The sequence below is a fragment of the Festucalex cinctus genome, chromosome 18, assembly GCF_051991245.1.
Source record: "Festucalex cinctus isolate MCC-2025b chromosome 18, RoL_Fcin_1.0, whole genome shotgun sequence".
Classification (NCBI taxonomy): domain Eukaryota; kingdom Metazoa; phylum Chordata; class Actinopteri; order Syngnathiformes; family Syngnathidae; genus Festucalex; species Festucalex cinctus.
The window spans coordinates 17,008,381-17,026,831 of record NC_135428.1 but is presented as its reverse complement, the minus strand read 5'-3'; the positions used below and the strand labels follow the sequence as shown (position 1 = coordinate 17,026,831).

Sequence of the window (18,451 nt, the reverse complement as noted above, 5' to 3'; positions counted from 1 at the left end):
GGTCCTTACATATGACGTTTCAAGGGTACCAACTGCATGAACCGGCTATCAAAGTACAAACTGTTTTTTCTTGTTTATTCATAGCCTACAAGTGATTTTTCATCCAAACATTTAATGTAAGCAATCAGTCCAAAATCTCCAAAATGAATTTCAGTAGATGACCCACAACCGCACACCAGTCGATTGAACCTCACCTTGCAAATTGCTGCAACCAAAAAGCTGCACCTCTTGGTGTTTTTATCACGACATGTAAGCTGCTGTACTATATTATTTTTTTTATTGAGCTGCAAAAAAAAATATGATCGAGTTGTCAAGAAAGAAGCGGACTGCTCTAGCGGTTGTAGCTATTATGCAATACAAAAGATAATACAAATCGTAGAAAATGGGAAAGAAATTTGATATTTGGAAGTTTATGATCACCTCATTCATTGACTGCACTTGTGTGCTCGTGTATTGAGGTGACAGAGAGTCTCCATACTTTGGTATGTGTAAAATTATGAGTGTGGTGAAGTATGATAATATAACAAAGCACACCATATAAAACAGTGTACTGTATTGGTACGGTTTCCCTGCAGCCGCTTTATACCCAGAAATGTACATTTTGATGTGAAAGCACTCGTGTAATTCGGCAACAGAGACTCTTCACGCTTTACTTTTTTAGCCAAGTTTTTTTATTTTTTTTTTATTTTGACTGTTATATCTGCCAATACTGTGTAGTCAAAAACGTGAATTTTTATGGCTATGAACAGCTCCAAAAATGACATTCATTAAACGAGATTTGGAAGTTACGAATCACAAGTAATGTTGTAACACATCAAATCTCTTGGACAGAGTTTTGAGTGATGCCAACCAAGATGGCCGCGAAATGGCCGCTTCACGCCAAAATGGCGGACTTCCTGTATCTTTTCAGGCAGGAATTTTTTCTTAGACTTTTATGAAGGTCTACACATGATAGATGACTTTACAAAATCATGTCCCGAAGTGAAATCAGCTTCCACAGTTGATTTTTTTTTTTTTTTAATAAAAGTTATGCATGGCTTTACTGAACCATTTTTTCCAAAATTTTAATTATCACCATCAGTAATATTTGACAAAAAAAAGTTAGTTTTTTGAGATTTCTCTGATGAAACTGATTTTTTTTTGTTGAAAAGAAGAGATTTCAATACATCTGAAATACTCCAGGTAGGATCACATGAGCAGATTTTCGGAAACTTCTTAACCTCAGAATCTTGCGTGTTGATCTTCATCTCTGACCGCAAGCACATGGCTTACCAAAAAAAAAAAAAAAAACGTTTCCAGACCAAAATCCTGTGCAGGTCAGAGGTGAGGGTCAGAGGTCGAAGAGGCGGGGCCTCACTGCCCCCGTACCCTCCCAACCCCGAATTTACACAAGTGTAAAAAGAGTCCATTCAGTGTGGCTGGGTTTCACAAAGGTCCACTGTGTGGGGGCCAGGACACCCCCCCCCCCCCCCCACACACACACACACACACAAACCTGGTACTACCCCCCACACATACAAACCTCCTCCATACACATGCCTGCACAGGACACACACAATGTGGGGGTGTTTTTTGGTCAGCAGACAGCAACATATAGATGTTAAGCGCAAATATTTTCCCTCCATTAAGTGAAACGTGAGGCTGCTTTATGGCCGTTCAACTCTGATTGAATGCACAATTTCATCTTTGGGCCAGCCTTCGCTTGACTTTTGGACGGAAATGTGACATGCATGACATACGATGCAATTCATTCAATTCAACATCAATAACGCCCAACAAAAATAATACTTAACTGGGACTGCGTTTGTATTTATTGTGTATGTACACTAATGTAAAGAGAAAAACAACATTAGTATGAAATACATGTATTTTCAATACATTTTATAAGCAGGTGATTGAGTTTTGTTTTTTGTTTTTTAAGTATAGTGACCATATTTGGTAACTTAAAGGGATACTTGACTCATTGAACAATTTTCAGCAGTGAAAAGTTAATATTTTGTCGATAATTAATGTGGTAACTTCATTATTTTTCATGTACAATTAATACCTTTAAAAAGTATTTTTTTTTCTACTTGCTGTCGACTGATGATGACATCACCTGTGCTGAGGAAGTAGGTAACGAGTCACGACCAATCATGGCTCACCTGTTTTCTGGGTTTGGTCAGCAAACTTAGCCATGATTGGTCCTTACCTATTTCCTCAGCACAGGTGATGTCATCATCAGTCCTTAATTGCTGTCGACTGATGATGACATCGCCTGTGCTGAGGAAGTAGGCAAGGACCAATCATGGCTCAGTTTGCTAACCAAACTCAGTAAACAGGTGAGCCTTGATTGGTCCTGACCTACTTCCTCAACAGTTGATGTCATCATCAGTCGACAGCAATAGCTTTAAAAAGTAATTTTTCTACTTGCTATTGACTAATGATGACATCACCTGTGCTGAGGAAGTAGGTAACGACCAACCATGGCTCAGCTGTTTTCTGGGTTTGGTCAGAAAACTGAGCCATGATTGGCCGTTACCTGCTTCCTCAGCACAGGTGATGTCATCATCAGTCGACAGCAATTAATACCTTCAAAAAGTAATTCTTCTACTTGCTGTCGACTGATGATGACATCACTTGTGCTGAGGAAGTAGGTAAGGACCAATCATGGCTCAGTTTGCTAACCAAACTCAGTAAACAGGTGAGCCATGATTGGCCGTTACCTACTTCCTCAGCACAGGTGATGTCATCATCAGTCGACAGCAATACCTTTAAAAAGTAATTTTTCTACTTGCTGTCGACTGATGATGACATCACCTGTGCTGAGGAGGTAGGTAACGACCAATCATGGCTCACCTGTTTTCTGGGTTTGGTCCGCAAACTGTGCCATGATTGGTCCTTACCTACTTCCTCAGCACAGATGATGTCATCATTAGTCGACAGCAAGTAGAAAATTTACTTTTAAAAGGTATTAATTGTACATGAAAAATAATGAAGTGACCACATTAATTATAAACAAAATATTAACATTTTACTGCTGAAAATGGCTCAATGAGTCAAGTATTCCTTTAAGCAAAATCATTATGTACATTAAATGTATTATTAAAAATTAAATTCAAGCATTAGTATCATACATAAATTGGTATGAAAATAAGAATGTGAATGAAATAAAAGTACATCAAATTAATTGTAATGCTCTTATATTAAATGGTCACTTAATCTGAACATGATAAGTGAACGATAACAAATTTAGAGGGGGAAAAAATATGCAAAAGTCTACGTAAGCAGCCAATCATAAGCTTAGAATTCCTCATCTGACACTTAATGGTCTTTGTGTCTAATCTGACACAAGCCCCCAAACTTTCTCCAGTCGCTGTCTCGCTAACTCCTTGTTATTATATCAAAGTGCGCCCATGATCTCCTTCTCTCCTTTTTTCTTTTTTTTTTCTTTTTTTTATAATTTAGCCCTCATCTTCCTTTTCCCCCCTCAGTAAAACGGCGGATTATAAACAGATTAAGGGAGTGCCTTTTTCTTTATCCCCGGCTAAGCCTGCACAGCACGCAGCTCAAAGGTAATGAAGCACTCTGTGATCCGTGCCCGGATGAATCGAAAGATTCCCAGAGCACTACTGTAAGGCAGTCTAACGGAAATTGGATTTTTATAAAATCCCCCCCCTTCAAACCTGGCCCGTCAAAGAGGGCTAAAAAACCTGTTGGTTCATTTTTTTTTTTTTTTGTTTAACTGAAACGTATATTGGAATATTTCTATTTAAAAATTGCGTGTTACTCATTGAATTTTCTGACAGCGTAAAACAGCAGATAAAAGCCCAACGGGAGCAAAACACAAGCAATTTTGAAATAATCTAGAAGTGCCAAACATATGGTGGGGATATTAAAGTTTTCTTCAATTCAAAGTAATGAACGTTTACGCTTAACTCATTCACTGGCAGCCATTTTCACTGAAGCAACCCCCTTCAGTCCTGGTTGGACTCTGCTGCCACCTGCTGCCCATTTGTGTAATAACTACCTTTTTTTTTCAACCGTTCTTTGCAGTTGAGAGACTGCATCAAAGACTTCTGTATGTTCTAGCATAGAAAAACATAAATAAAAAAAAAACGTATAATGCGTCTTTGGGACACTTAAAACATTTAAAATAGAACGTATTTATACGATTTTGGGAGCAAATGAGTTACTTGACGCGCCTAAAAACACGTGAAACTTTCTTCTATTTCAACTGCTCCCCTGTGCTTTCATCATGGAGCACGATACAAACAAATATCAAACCTCAAATAAAAATTCTCAAAAATGGGTGACCTATCAAAACGGAATCAAATTAATAAAGTAAAATAATATGCTTCAAAAAACATCAGATCAGAAAATCAGTTGACTCTCGGCTTAGCTCATAAATGTGTTAATTTCACTCTACCAACGAAGAAACAAACTAGCATAAAAATGCTGTACTTAGCCATGCTAATTTGCATTAGCCCCTCCTACAATGTTTGTCATTGTAAGTTCGCATTAAGATAGCAGAATTTACGTTAAAAAATATAACGTTACAGTAGCCGTGATATAGAAAGTAGACGTCGAGATGCACTGTATCGTTCAACATATTTCCTTGACACCGAAGCACTTCTTTACTATTAGACAGGGCTTTGGCGCCATCTTGTGGTGTCTTCGGGTGTGCACAAAATCTGTAAATAATTCTTCAGAAAATAGCTGGGGTTACGTTATAGAAAAAAAGCCCTGAATAAGTATAGTTGTAAATATACGATGGATGATGTAGTCCAAATTGTGTTGTGTTAGCTAGCTACTGTGGTCTGCTTGGCTTTAAAATGTTTGAAAAACGGATGTATGGACTGTACCAGCTGCAGGATGTCGACCAACGTCTCTCAAGCAAGCCACCAAGCAAATTAAGAGCTCGTTCTGCCCCATTTTTTACCGTTTCGTATTATCCCTGTTGCTTCTCCAGATCAAACGTGAGCGTCGCGCTATCAATTGCCGATTGATGGGACGTACTGAGTGACAGTGTGCAGGCTGCGAACCCGCCGCCTCCTCCTCATAGCGCAAATCTCGCCCACACGCATTCTCTCAGCGTTGGCCAGCGGAGTGTCGATGTGCGTCTGAGATATCGAGGTGATTAAAGCCATCATCTTGTCTACGCGTACTACTTCTTGCGCCAACTGAGACACGGGGTCTCGTCAGACCATGGTTTTAGCTGCTTGGACTGCATGGACCCATAGGAGAATCTGATGGTCTGAAATTTTCTGACAACTGTCTTTAAATGGGATCGTTCCAGATTGTTCACATCTTCATAATGCTAACTTTAGGTGGTGAACAGAAACGATCAAACCAGATTTCTGTCGTAGTACCAAAGACTGACCTGTGAGAGGCAGTATGGTGCTGTAGGCCAGCTACTGTTGGAAGAAGTTTGAGTAGTAGTAGAAGAAGAAGAAATAGTAAAAGCTAGCCTGTTAGCTTATCTCGTATTTACTTTCTGGTGGAAAACCCTTCTTGTCATTTTTATTGTGTTTACTAACTTGTAAGACACATTAAACTCAATTAGATATTGTTCTGTTTTTACAGGTTTAACATTCACGAGCCCAATGACCTGCCGCTGTTAAAGGTGAACTCATTTCCTGGTTAGAGAGAAGGAAACATCTTGGTCGGGTCATCCTGGATCCAAGACGGAACAGGAAGAGGAACTGAACAGAGGTCTCCATTTGGGTGTTGTGTGACAAACAGTGGCCCCAAGGCATGTCTCCACTACGCAATGGTGTCTCCAACTTGAAGGCTCACTGTGTGGGCTGATGCCAACATACACACTCAAATACTTTTCACATCCATATTTCCCTGTAACTTGAAAATTTTATCTTCTTGCCAGTGATAGATTTAGAATGGCAAAAGTTTCAACACCCACGATTTTCCTAGTGGAAGTCAACAAGAATCAAACTTTTTGTCTCACCAGTGGATGTTCTGGGTGATTCAACACCCACACTTTTCCCAAAGAAAGGACTTAAACATCCACACTTTGTACTCACAGCCGATGTAGGTGCTTCTACACCCACATTTTTACCATTGAAAGGCTTCATCACCCACATTTTCCCCAAAGTCACGTTTCAACACCCACTCTTATCCCAGGGGAAGGTTTCCCACTAAATGGCTTCAACACCCACAGTTTTTGTCACATTCACAGGGATGCAGGTGTTCCAACATCCACACTTTGCAGTGAAAGGTTTCAACACCCACACTTGTTTTTGGTGTTTTTTTCTAATGCCTTCATTTTTTCTCTGTGAAAGATTTCAACACCCATACTTTTACCAGTATAATGCTTATTAAACATTGACACGGCATGTCACTCACACATTTCCCGTATAAAGGTGATGTGGGTGCTTCTCCAACTACATTTTTACCATTTGAAAGGCTTTATCGCCCACATTTTTCCCCAGTCACTGGGGATGTCGGTGTTTCAACACCCACTCTTATCACAGGGGAAGGTTTCAGTACCCACACTTTTCCCACTAAATGGCTTCAACACCCACAGTATTTGTCACATCCACAGGGATGCGGGTGTTTCAACATCCACGTTTTGCAGTGACAGGCTTCAACACCCACACATTTTTGTGTTTTTTCCCTAATGCCTTCATTTTACATTGTAAAAGGTTTCAACACCCATACTTCCATCCATCCATCCATTTTCTTGACCGCTTATTCCTCGCAAGGGTCGCGGGGGGTGCTGGCGCCTATCTCAGCTGGCTCTAGGCAATAGGCGGGGTACAGCCTGGACTGGTTTCCAGTGAAAGGTATCAACACCCACACTTTTTGTGGGTTTTATTCATTGCCTACATTTTTCACTGTCAAAGGTTTCGACACCCGCATTCTGTGATATGGATGTTGTTTTCACCCACACTTTTCCCATTGAAGGATTTTAATGCCCACACTTTTCATCCCACCTGTTGTGCAAATGGAAGCCATTCACTTGGTAAAGATCACAGGTGCGACAAAAAACAAAACAAAAAAACCTTGAAGTGGGAGAAAACTCCCACTTTTCCTCACAAACACCCCCAATAAAATCAAAATAAACCCCCCAAACCTCACTTTAAGTGAAGTCACGCGAGATTTGTCGACGAGATGACGCCTCGGAGCGCACGTTGTCTTGATGAAGAGCTGGTCGAGGGGGCGTGGCTTGCCCGCGCCTTTCCCCAGACTGCGTGACACACACAAGACAGACACATGTGGACATGAGACAGCCCCCTAGGTGTCTCACTTTCTCGCCGTTTGCTCTGCAGCCTTGACGTCAGCGCCGCGTTCATTCGCTCCGGCGAGACGGAGGGAAGGAAGGAGTTGGTGCGTGTTGGCGTCCACAGACAAGCTAGAGCGAGAGAACCAGCAAGCGGGGCTTTTACTATGCTCCACAAGCCCGCCGGCCCCCTCCGCTTGCCCGCGTACACACCGGACGTGACTCGCTAACTTCAGGTGAGTCCCCCACGAGCCCACACCTCAGCAGCACTGTGTACTTTTTTTAAATATCATTCTTTAGTGGTCGTCATTTCAAGCCCTACCTTCCACGTACTTTTTTTTGTTGTGCTGGCTCGGGTACACCTTTCCCTGTTCAACCTTGTCGAGTTGTTGACAAGCATGGACGCCGCTGATTTTCAGGTCCTGAAAGTTGACACAATTTCCAAATGCTGAACGTGACGATAACTTCACCTGAAAAGCATCAGGAATGGGCAGCAGCACACCTGGGGGAGTTTTTGGAGACTGGGGAGCAGGGGTGACGTTTTGGCATTATTTATTTTTTTAAAAATGGCGCTTTTATTGTCGTCTGTCAGGATTGCAGTCGATGTTTTTGGATTTGATTGACAGCCGTCCGTAAACGTGACGTTAAATTGTTTGGCGTCATTTCCTCGGTGACCACCTGTGCGCCAATGAAGCGGACTTTTTTTTTCCTCCCCCTCCTCCATCCCGAATATCGAATACATGTTTATTTGTCACACTCACATGATCGCATCGATTTGTTTTGCGGTGCTGGAGGGGGGGGGGGCTTGCGTGTGTTTAAATGCAAAACGTGTTGTGTCTGCGCTGTCTAGACGCACGGCGCGCAGCTTTTTTTTGTATTATTAATAAGAACGCGCGTGAAAAAAAAGGGCACCATTAAGTGCGCACACGAGCGAGGTGAGCGCAACAAGCCTTTACTGAGGGGTGGGTGCAGCTGGTGAGGTGGTCGTCTATTGGACGCTATTGGCAAAGCTGTAATAAAGATAATGTCGCCAATGACCTCCATTGACTGACTGGGAGGGAGAAGCGAAGCTGTCGTTTTCGTCATCGCGTCTCGGTCTCCTCTTTTGAAATCGATGTCATCCGTGCAAACTAGCCGGGTTTGTACAGTAGTTACTATTTATTCAACGGTCCATCCGTGCAAACAAAAGGTGCACATATATTGGGATTCTCTGCACGTGATGCATTGCATGATGCTGCGCACATGATGCAATTAGTGAGGTTTTTTTAAGAATGGCTGCAAGGCTGTGCCCCCAACCAATTCAAAATGCCTTGCACTATATAGTTGTGATGGGTCAATTGTGCATGTCACTTACAATGAAGTGTTTATTTGGAAGCTGCTCAACATGTTGCCCACATGACTTGCCGGCAGACTAGTTGTTCATTTTTTTGGATGTTTTAGTGCCGCAGCAATTGTGTCCCGCTTTTCCTCCCTCTTCCCAGCCATTTCTGGCCACCACTCCCGTCGCTCCCCCCCCCCCGGGTTTGTGATGGGAATACTGAACGAGATGGCTATTTAATTTCCGAAAAGGCCGCTTTGACGCTCTTTTGTGAGGCTGCCTCAATTCGCGCCTGTTTAACCGGTCAGCTAAACCAATGAAGACATGCAGGCTTCTTTTTTCTTTTTTTTCCCCTCTTCGCATGACATATGTCGGCCTGATTGGTATGCAGGGCGAGCCAGGCAGACTGCTCACAAATTGTCTCTTTTCACAAATCTACAGTCGGCGCCCATGTTCCTGTTCTTGTCTCTTTAGCGTCCCTGCGGGGATGTTTGGGTTGAAAAGACCACAAGGACTTCCTACTTGTCATTCAAAAGACTTTTTTTTTTTTTCCCCAAAGCATTTCAACTAGTGCTGTCACTATCGAATATTTTTTTTAGGATTGATTAATCTAGAGATTATTCAATCGATTAATCGACTAATTGGATTCATTTTAAAGTGTATTACGAAAGTATTTTTCCCCCTGATTACTCTATTAACCAGTGATTGGTGTTTATTTTGTACTTTGTATTCATGTAGTGAAGAAAACGGGGGATTGATGTACTACGTTACCAGTTTGGTTATTGTTTTCCAAAGTAAAAACAGAGGTTTGCAAATGTCTTATTCTGATGAAACACAAACGATAATCAGACTTCCTTCTGGGGTGCACCGATCACAATTTTCCGGCTGATTCCCGATCTTTTAAAAAGTGTGACCTGCAGATACCGAATTTTTTTTTTTCATTACAAGCAGCATATACTTTGTGTTCCAATCTTGTTTAATTGGAAAACATTGAACAATATCGGCAAAATAATACAAATGGGTTGTTTTAACTGCACATGAAGTAGTTCTCTCAAATAAAAATGAAAATCCTATTAGTCATCTCAGCAGAAGAGGACAGTGGTTGACCTTTTCAGACCTCTGAGCAGGGAGATGAGATTGGTGGAAAAGATCAGTTTATTTTCAACTCATTTACTCCCAAAAACGTATAAATGTGTTCTATTTTAAATGTTTCAAGTGTCCCAAAGACGTATTTATACTTTTTTTTTTTTTTTTTTTTTTTTTTTTTTTTTTTTAATGCTAGAGCATACTGAAATCTTTGATGCAGACTCCGAACTGCAGAGAACTGTTGAAGAAATTGTAGTTATTACAGAAAACGACCAACAGGTGGCAACAGAGTATAAGAGATCAACCAGGGCCATGTTGCAAACAAGTTGATTTCCCCCACAGTTCTAAACTAAAAAGTTTGAAACTTTGCATTATTCTAATGCTAATTGCTGCAAAACAGAAACAGATAGAAATATATATATTTTTTTTTCCTGATGAAAGAAGCAAATCTTTTTTTTTTTTTTTTTTTTGGTAGGTTCCATGTTTTTATAGCAATAGAACTCAATATTCTGTGGGCCTTTCAAAAATCAGTCAAAATCCAGTAAAATGGCCGGGACCGAAGGGGGTTGCTTCAGTGAAAATGGCTGCTAGGAGTGAATGAGTTATCGGCCGATCACCGATCTTCCAAAATTCAGGAAATCGGGGCCGATAAATCTATCGGTGCACCCCTACTTCTTTCATGAAGGACTACAGAAATCAGTGAACAACGACTGCTGATATGCTGAAATCAGAAGATTTGGACTAACTTTAAAAAAAAAAAATGGCTCCAAACGATGACTCGATTAAAACAGTTGTTTATTAATTCAGCTCTAGTTCGACACATGAAGTCCGACAGCAACCTCTCTTCTTTGTTGCAGGTTTCATCCGCTTTCCCCACAGTAGCTAAAAGGCGAGCCTCATGAGTTGGCCTGGCCGACTTCCGCCGACGTCATGGATTTAACAAAGATGGGTATGATCCAGCTGCAGAACCCCAGCCACCCCACAGCGCTCCTGCACAAGGCCAACCAGATGCGCCTGGCGGGGACGCTGTGCGACGTGGTCATTATGGTGGACAGCCAGGAGTTCCACGCCCACCGTACCGTCTTGGCGTGCACCAGCAAAATGTTTGAGATCCTCTTCCACCGCAGCAGTCAGCATTACACCCTGGACTTCCTCTCGCCAAAGACCTTCCAACAGATTTTGGACTACGCTTACACTGCCACACTAGCGGCCAAGGTGGAGGACCTGGATGACTTGCTGTACGCGGCCGAGATCCTGGAGATCGAGTATTTGGAGGAGCAGTGCCTCAAGATCCTGGAGACCATCCAGTCATCAGACGAGAACGACACTGAGGCGGGCGTCAACGACGGCAGCACCGAGGAGGATGACGAGCGCAGGGGTCACAACGGAGTCAAGAGCTCCAAAAAGCATTCCATTGAGAGTCTCTACCTGACAGGTACGGACCAACTCTCCGCCATGTCCGGCATGGTGGACCAGAGTCCCTCAGTCTCCACGTCCTTCGGCGTCCCCAACCTGAGTCCCACCAAAGCCGCAGTGGACAGCCTGATGAGCATCGGCCAGACCCTGCTCCAGCAAGGCTTCGCCGGCGAACACGGCGACGCCCGGCACCTGATGGGCGAGATCAAGACGGAGATGATGCAGGTGGACGTGGGCGGCAACTGCCACGAAAGCATGGAGTCGGGCGGCTCCAGTAACGGCGAGCGGAGCGGCGGCGAGGACCGCAACCGAGACGGACCGGGCACGCCCACCCGGAGCAGCGTCATCACCAGCGCCCGCGAGCTCCATTACGTCCGCGACGACGGCATGGGCGACCCTCAAGCCGAAGTCGGCCACATGGGTCTGGAAGCCATGGCCGGGATGGCGGAGAAACACCTGGCGTCCCTCTACTCCCTCCCCGTCAACCACAAGGGCGACGCCATCATGTCCATGCCCGTGTCGATGGCGTCCGGCCTGCCCATGTCGCCGGCTCTGGCCATGTCGGTGGACTTCAGTGCCTACGGCGGACTGCTGCCTCAAAGCTTCATCCAGAGGGAGTTCTTCAGCAAGCTCGGCGAGCTGGCGGTGGGCATGAAACCCGACGGCAGGAACCAGCATGAGCGTTGTAACGTGTGCGGCGCCGAACTGCCCGATAACGAAGCTGTGGAGCAGCACAGGTAAGACCAGTTTCTGCTTCGGATTCTCTGCTGTGCTTGGTCTTGTACCCTGTTCATTTCCTGGAGGTATGTTTTCTTTCTTGGCTGGATTTTTTTTTCTACCCATGTCATGCTGATAATTTGTCTTCACAGCTGGTTTATTGAACAATGTCATACGTGCCTAGCGAGTCCAGACTTAGCATGGGCAGGTTTCAGATTCTGACAGTTTGACAACCGTGAGTAAAAATCAGGGTATTAAAATTACAGCTCTATAAATGTGCCTTTTTTGAAATATGTAGGGAAAAAACAGCAGTCACATCACAGGTGAGACCCGTGGGCTACTTATGTTGTCATTGGGGCTAACAAGTATCCGCTGACACCAAGTTTGTATTATTCATTTATTTATTTGTTTGTTTATTTATTTAGTTAGTTAGCTATATTTTAAGTTATATTTATATACATTTTTTTTGCAATTTTATTATCGTGACAGACAAGTTTCGCGGTAAACTTTTTTTTTTAAACCATGGTAAATCATCAGCCTGGTAATCAGCCCATGCCTAGTGCTTACATTTTGCTGTTGCTGCTCATCCAACTGTCAATTTTTTTCCTACGATAAAGAACATAGACATGCTTTTAAAAGCCGTGCCATCCGCACTTTTTCGGAGTCGGTAATGATTGTCAGTCAAGGAAACGAGTGCTAGACCTTGGTATATGGAGGTAGCTCCAGAACGGGCTAGAACTAGAGCTAGGGCAGACTAGAACTTCTAGAACATGTGCGCTACTCGTGTTGTCATTGGGGCTAATGAGTAACCGCGAACACTAAGGTTTATTTTATTTTATTTTTTTGCAGTATTTTTTTTATTTATTATTTTTAATTTTAGTATTTTTGAAAAATGTTGTTCATTTAAAAAAAATATATATATTAGTATTTTTTAAATTAGAGATTCTTTAATGGGTTTATTACCGGTGACAGTTTTAGTAATAAGCTTTTTGAAACCACGATAAACCACCAAACCAGAGGATGTAGTTCTAGAAAAGACAAGACAAGAACAAGAACTAGAATATGGAAATGAGTGCTAGAGCTTGGGATAAGAAGGTAGTTCCGGGACAAACTAGAACAGGACTCGAACTAGAGTTAGAACTTCTAGAACAGACCTGTGGGCTACTCATGTTGTCATTGGAGCTAATGAGTAACCGCTAACACTAAGGTTGTTTTTTGTTTTGGCAGTATTTTTTTCATTTTAATTTTTAAAATTTATTATTTTAAATTTTTAAAATAATTAAAAACATTTTTATTTCATCTTTTAAAACAAATATTAGATTAAATTAGATATTCTTTAGAGGGTTTATTACCAGTGACAGTTTTAGTAATAAACTTTTTAAAACTGTGATAAACCGTCAAACTACAGGATGTACTTCTAGAAAAGAACTAGAGCAGACTAGAACTCCTAGAACAGACCAATGGGCTACTGATGTTGTCATTGGGCTAACAAGTACCCACTAACACAAGTTTTTCTTTTTTTTTCTTTTTTTTTTTTAACGGTCATTGCAAAACCACGGTTAACCATCAAACTGGTAATCAGCCTGTGCCTAATCCTCAGATGTTGCTGTAGAATTAGTTAGAATTAGTCCAGAAAATGAGCACCAGCCCTTGGGATAAGGAGGTAGTTCCAGGACAGTAAGTGAAGTGACATGATGCTGCCGTTTTAATTGATGGGTGTTGAAAAGGCCACCCAAGACCTCACATCGTATTATTTATCTTCGATGCATGTGCAAAGTTTTCGCCGTCTTCCCTTGAAGGTTGCCTGCCTTCAATGTTTACGCGAATCAATGAGAATGCACAGCGGTTAAAGTTCACTTGAGGATTTGAACCCCGTCACCTCTTGCAGGGCCTCATTGAGCGAATTCTGCAACTCACAGCGTCTGGTAGTGAGGAAGAATTTCTCCAACTACCAAGTTTTTCCGGAATGAAAGTCAGCGCAACTTTTCCTTCACTTGTAAACCGGTGGCGGTATTTAGCGAGTTTGAAACGGCTTTCCAAAACGGAGTCCAGCCGCGTTAAAGGACGGCGAGCGCCGCCTTGAGAAAAGTTCTGCCGTGTGAAGCGTTGCCTGTGTTTCAAGAGGAATTTCATCAATTCCGCCGAGCTGGGAAATCTCGTATCAAAAGGAGATTTCCACACCGTTTCATGCATTGATCTCCAAGCTGGGCCCCGCCAGCATAGTAATGGGTTAATTTGGGCGGGAAGGTACGCCGACAAGACGCCGTTAAGCGTCCTGACAGCCTCCCGAAGTGTCAAAATCAAACGTTGCATCAGGCACTGATGAAAAAAATCCTCCTGACGATTCCGACACTCGTCTGCGCCCGTTCCTTTGGTGCTGAACATAATAAGATGTTTTATTTTCAGGCGAGCGGGAGTCGTGTTGCCTTTTGACTAATTACGCATCATTTCCCCGCTGCCACTGCGTCAGGGTCACCGCCGCCTCGGCAACAAACACGCATGCACGCGCAGGCGGGCGGGCTGGCAGAGTTCACGCGGGGCAGGCAGGTCACGTCAAACACGAATGGGATTGTTTCCAGATGTTGCCACAGGTCACCGGTGTGAGGCCACTCCGTATATTTACAAGCGTGTGTGTGTGTATGTTGAATTGAGTGCGCCACAAAGCACCATTTCCTGTTGAGATTTAGTTGCCACTCACGTGCTCTCTGCTTTATATCAAGACAATGAAGACAATTTGAAACTTTGTCTACAAGGGGTTTATGTAGGCACAAGTTTGATTGTTTGGCTGCAAATTTTGAAAAACAATTTTGGAAAAAAAAATGTATATGTGATTTATTTTTTTCAAGGTGGATTTTTGAACAAACACACGCAATGAATGAATCTGTATTGCAATAATATCAGATTGTCTGTTAAAAAAAAAAAAATCATATGAACCATGAATTAACATTTATTTAATTTAGGGCTGCAACTAAGGGCTGCACAATATATTAAAAGAAAAATATATCGATATTGAGATATTGGCCTATACAATTTGCATATCGCAAAGACATGCAATAAGTTTGATGTAGAATTTTATACGGAATTTGACCAGTCAGACTGTCAGGTTTACCTGTTTGACATTTATTAAACATGTCAAAAAAGGAGAGAAGAGGAATAATTGAAACAATTCACGACTGCACTCTCTGGAAAAAAAAACCCTCCTCACCCTCTCTTTTTATTTGGTTTCCACGCCCCTAGTTACATGGGTGCTCCAACCCTAATAATGCAAATGCAAAACATAGTTGGAACGAAAATGTGCACTGCCATCCAATCGTTTAACATTGTTGAAAGGTAATTACAATTCATTAAGAATACATTGAGTTTGATTATTTTGCCGTATAAAAAAAATGAAATTCTTTCATTAGATCATCAAAATGTCATTTCTTTAGGTACATGTTAAATATCGCAATAATATCTATCGCTATATTCAGCAACTATATCGCATATCGCATGTTTTTCCAATATCGTGCAGTCCTAGCTGCAACTAACTGTTATTTAACTAATCGACTAACCTGTGAATTGTTTTTGATTAATCGGACAAAAAAAACAACAAACGTTTACATACAAATTTATACTTTTTAATAGCCAATTTAGCCACCCAATATTTTTCATCAGTTAAACTCACTTGAGCAAAAATTTCTGTTTTTATTGTTGGCCATTTGCTGAAAATATTAATTTCATGATCAAAAGTTGTCCACACTATGTTAATTAAAACAAAATACTGTAGTAGCATTTGCTTTCACTATGAAATGGAAGTACCTGTATTCTGGCACTAAATGGACTAAAATTTGCTTATTTAATGTTTTCATTGGTTGCTTTAGCTGCGGTGTACACTGTTTTAATAGCGCACATAAGCAAACATGGAGTCGAACATTCAAAGTGGAGATGCATTAAAAGTTTTCATCAGACAGCAGCAATATGAGTTTCCATAAAGCTGTACAATTTGTTGCCAATAAATTATGACTGTGGGGCGCCCGTCCTTGCAGTTTGCTCGTTTTCGGTCATGAGTTGTTGCTGCAGCGTTTCAGTAAATCTCGCACGAAGAAATGAATCAATAACCAGCAAGCGTGAGTTATTTATTGGGGGAAATGAATGCAATGTGCTTTGCTATGAAAAAAAAAAAAAAAAACCTCCTCCACTGTTTTGGTATTCTGAACATGGCCCCCAGTGTGCAGCAAGTATCTCGGTCTTTATCGCCCCCTGCGACCGTCGTCCCGTCTCGCGCAAAATGAGCGACGCCGTGCCGTAATGTGCCTTAGCACAGGTGAGCGTTTCCACAAAGCAATCAACACTTGGAAATTCTCCGAATGCAGCCGGGCCACTTTAAGAGATGAGATGAGGATTTCCTGCTCCTCTCTTTTGTGTTTGCTTGTTTGCTCTCGCTATTCCTATTATTGCTTATTTGATTCAGCGGCGCTGGAAATAATCACGGCCGCATTAACGGCTGCACTCTCATGCTTTGCTGTTCATTACTTCTCCGGCGGTAGCGGCGGCGGCACTCGCTCTTCCGTTTCCTGTCCTTCTGAATAACCCGGGGCTGCAGGTGTTTAAACAGCAGGCCCGGGGTTCTTATCTGTGCATATCAGAGTGGTTGGGGGGGGGCGGCGATAACCCCCATGGCACCCCTCCTCGGTAAACCAAGCGCAGATTGAGTCCAGATAAAGGCGTGCAGTTTGCAGCAGGTGATAATGTTGTATGCGCTTCATGCTGAGGTGGAGCCAGTGGAAGGTGTTGTTGGGTTCATTTTTTTTTTTTTTTTTTTTTAATTCACTCGCGTTGACTCCGTCCTGAGTGTCTTGGCAACTGCCAACTAGTCAACACTTCCTTGTTTATTTTATTGCCACCCTCTAGCTCAAATGTGCACGTTTGTGGCTGACAATCATGAAGACCAACTTGCTTGTATGCAATCAAGTTGCTTACATTAGTCTATTAAGTGCATTGTTAAATGAATCGTACATGTACATGCAATACAGAAAACAATGAAGTAGGCAGAAGGAAAAATATTGTTTGTGCCATAGCAAAATGCACAGCATAAAAAGATCTAGATGAGTGGTTCTGAAAGGAACACACGACTTTTGAAAAACTAACCAGCTATTCTGTGAGATGGTTAATTTCAACTCTTCCCTGAAAAAAAGCCAATTTATTGTTGAGCAATTATGATTTTATAGCAATTTTTATGAATATTTTTACGTTAAGTACTGTATCGAGCATTTTGGACAGTCACGTGATCATCGTGACGTATCGCGTGCGTAAAATACACATTGAATGAATGACAACAAAGAACTCACGAGGAATTATCGCGTCCCACGGCGGATATCAAAGGTGGAATTACGCCTTACAACAATGTAGCACTTCTTCAAAACCATGGAGGACACGCCAAAGATTTTTGTCCAACCGAAAGCCGGATGAAACTGGCACATTCAGCCGGCCGGCGAGTTGAAATGGACGTTTAACTGGGTGGCTTGTACTGTGCTAGGCTAAGCTACATGTCGTGTGCTAAGCACGCTTTAGCCCACATTAGGAGCAGCCACCCAAATCGGCCCACTCCCACACGGAATGGCATGAAATCGAATTTATTTGGGATCAAAGACGTCTTTATCTTGCCCATTACGTCAGCAAACACCCATTGAAATGAACGAAGACAGCTAACGGTTACGCACGGGATGCGTCATCACGATCATGTGACCAGGAACATGGCGTTCCACACGGTACGTTTGAAATCTGATACTTAATCGGTTTAAAATAAAATTAAGGTAATAAGATGAGATATTTGCACTTTTATTCTTTGTACACAATGCCTAATCCAACACTGGAAAATGATTAATAAGTGTTGTATGGCTTTAACCCAGGTTTCGATCCAACCCCAGGGGTTCGGTGACAGACTCAGGGGTTCGGCGGAGGTCAAGACACACACCTGACTAGTATTCATTTGGAGCCATTTTTTTTTCATTTAAAATTGTTCAAATCCTCTGATTTCAGCATATCAACAGTAATTGTTCACGATTTGTGATCTGCCCCGTTAATCCTAACCTGAGATCATTCCGCCAACCCGTCCTTACCCATGACTAGCGGTTCAAAATCGCACGAGTGTTGAGTCTAACACTCAAGAACCCAGACACGAGCCGAGGCCCTTCATCCTCACGCAGGTGCCTTCCCGCTCTCATCCAAGGCTGCTCCGTTTGTTTACAGCCCTGAGGAGCCGCCGTCTTGACCCGCCGCGAAGCCATCGCCGCTACCAAGCCAACCTCTGGCTGCAGCCCAATTATAGACCGACTTTAAAAGGCTCCGGTTGAACGGTAAAGATTTACACCGCCATCGCTCTGATTTCAGACCTGTGCTCTGTCCCGACTGTCAGGATAGGGAGATGTATCGATTAGAGACTTAACACGAAGGGGGGAAGGGGGCCTTGCATCTTATCAAGGCAACAACACACAAGCGCTCAAATGTCTTTGGTCCGGATCAAGGTTTTCGTTTTTCAGAGCGTGCTCCTGATGCTGATTCCGAGGGAGCGGTGCGATGCTCCTTTGGAAGCGGGTGGCTAAGGCAATGATCTAATCGGCAGGCTGATTAGATCACCTCCCTCCCTGAGATAAGAGTGGAACGAGGCGCTTGTGCAATAAAAGTCAGCAGCTTGACCCGATGCGACCAGCTGCCGC

The 18,451-nt window shown here is 42.6% G+C and overlaps 1 protein-coding gene across 1 annotated transcript in view; it reads left to right on the top strand.

Moving 5' to 3' along the window:
- The first annotated feature begins 7,189 nt into the window (after positions 1 to 7,189).
- zbtb16a (zinc finger and BTB domain containing 16a) overlaps positions 7,190 to 18,451 on the top strand; it is a 153,309-nt gene continuing 142,047 nt past the window's right edge. Inside the window, exons 1-2 of the mRNA XM_077504978.1 lie at positions 7,190 to 7,455; positions 10,481 to 11,776. Coding sequence (XP_077361104.1) covers positions 10,554 to 11,776 — 1,223 coding nt within the window. The 5' untranslated portion in view covers positions 7,190 to 7,455; positions 10,481 to 10,553. The remainder of the gene's footprint in view (positions 7,456 to 10,480; positions 11,777 to 18,451) is intronic.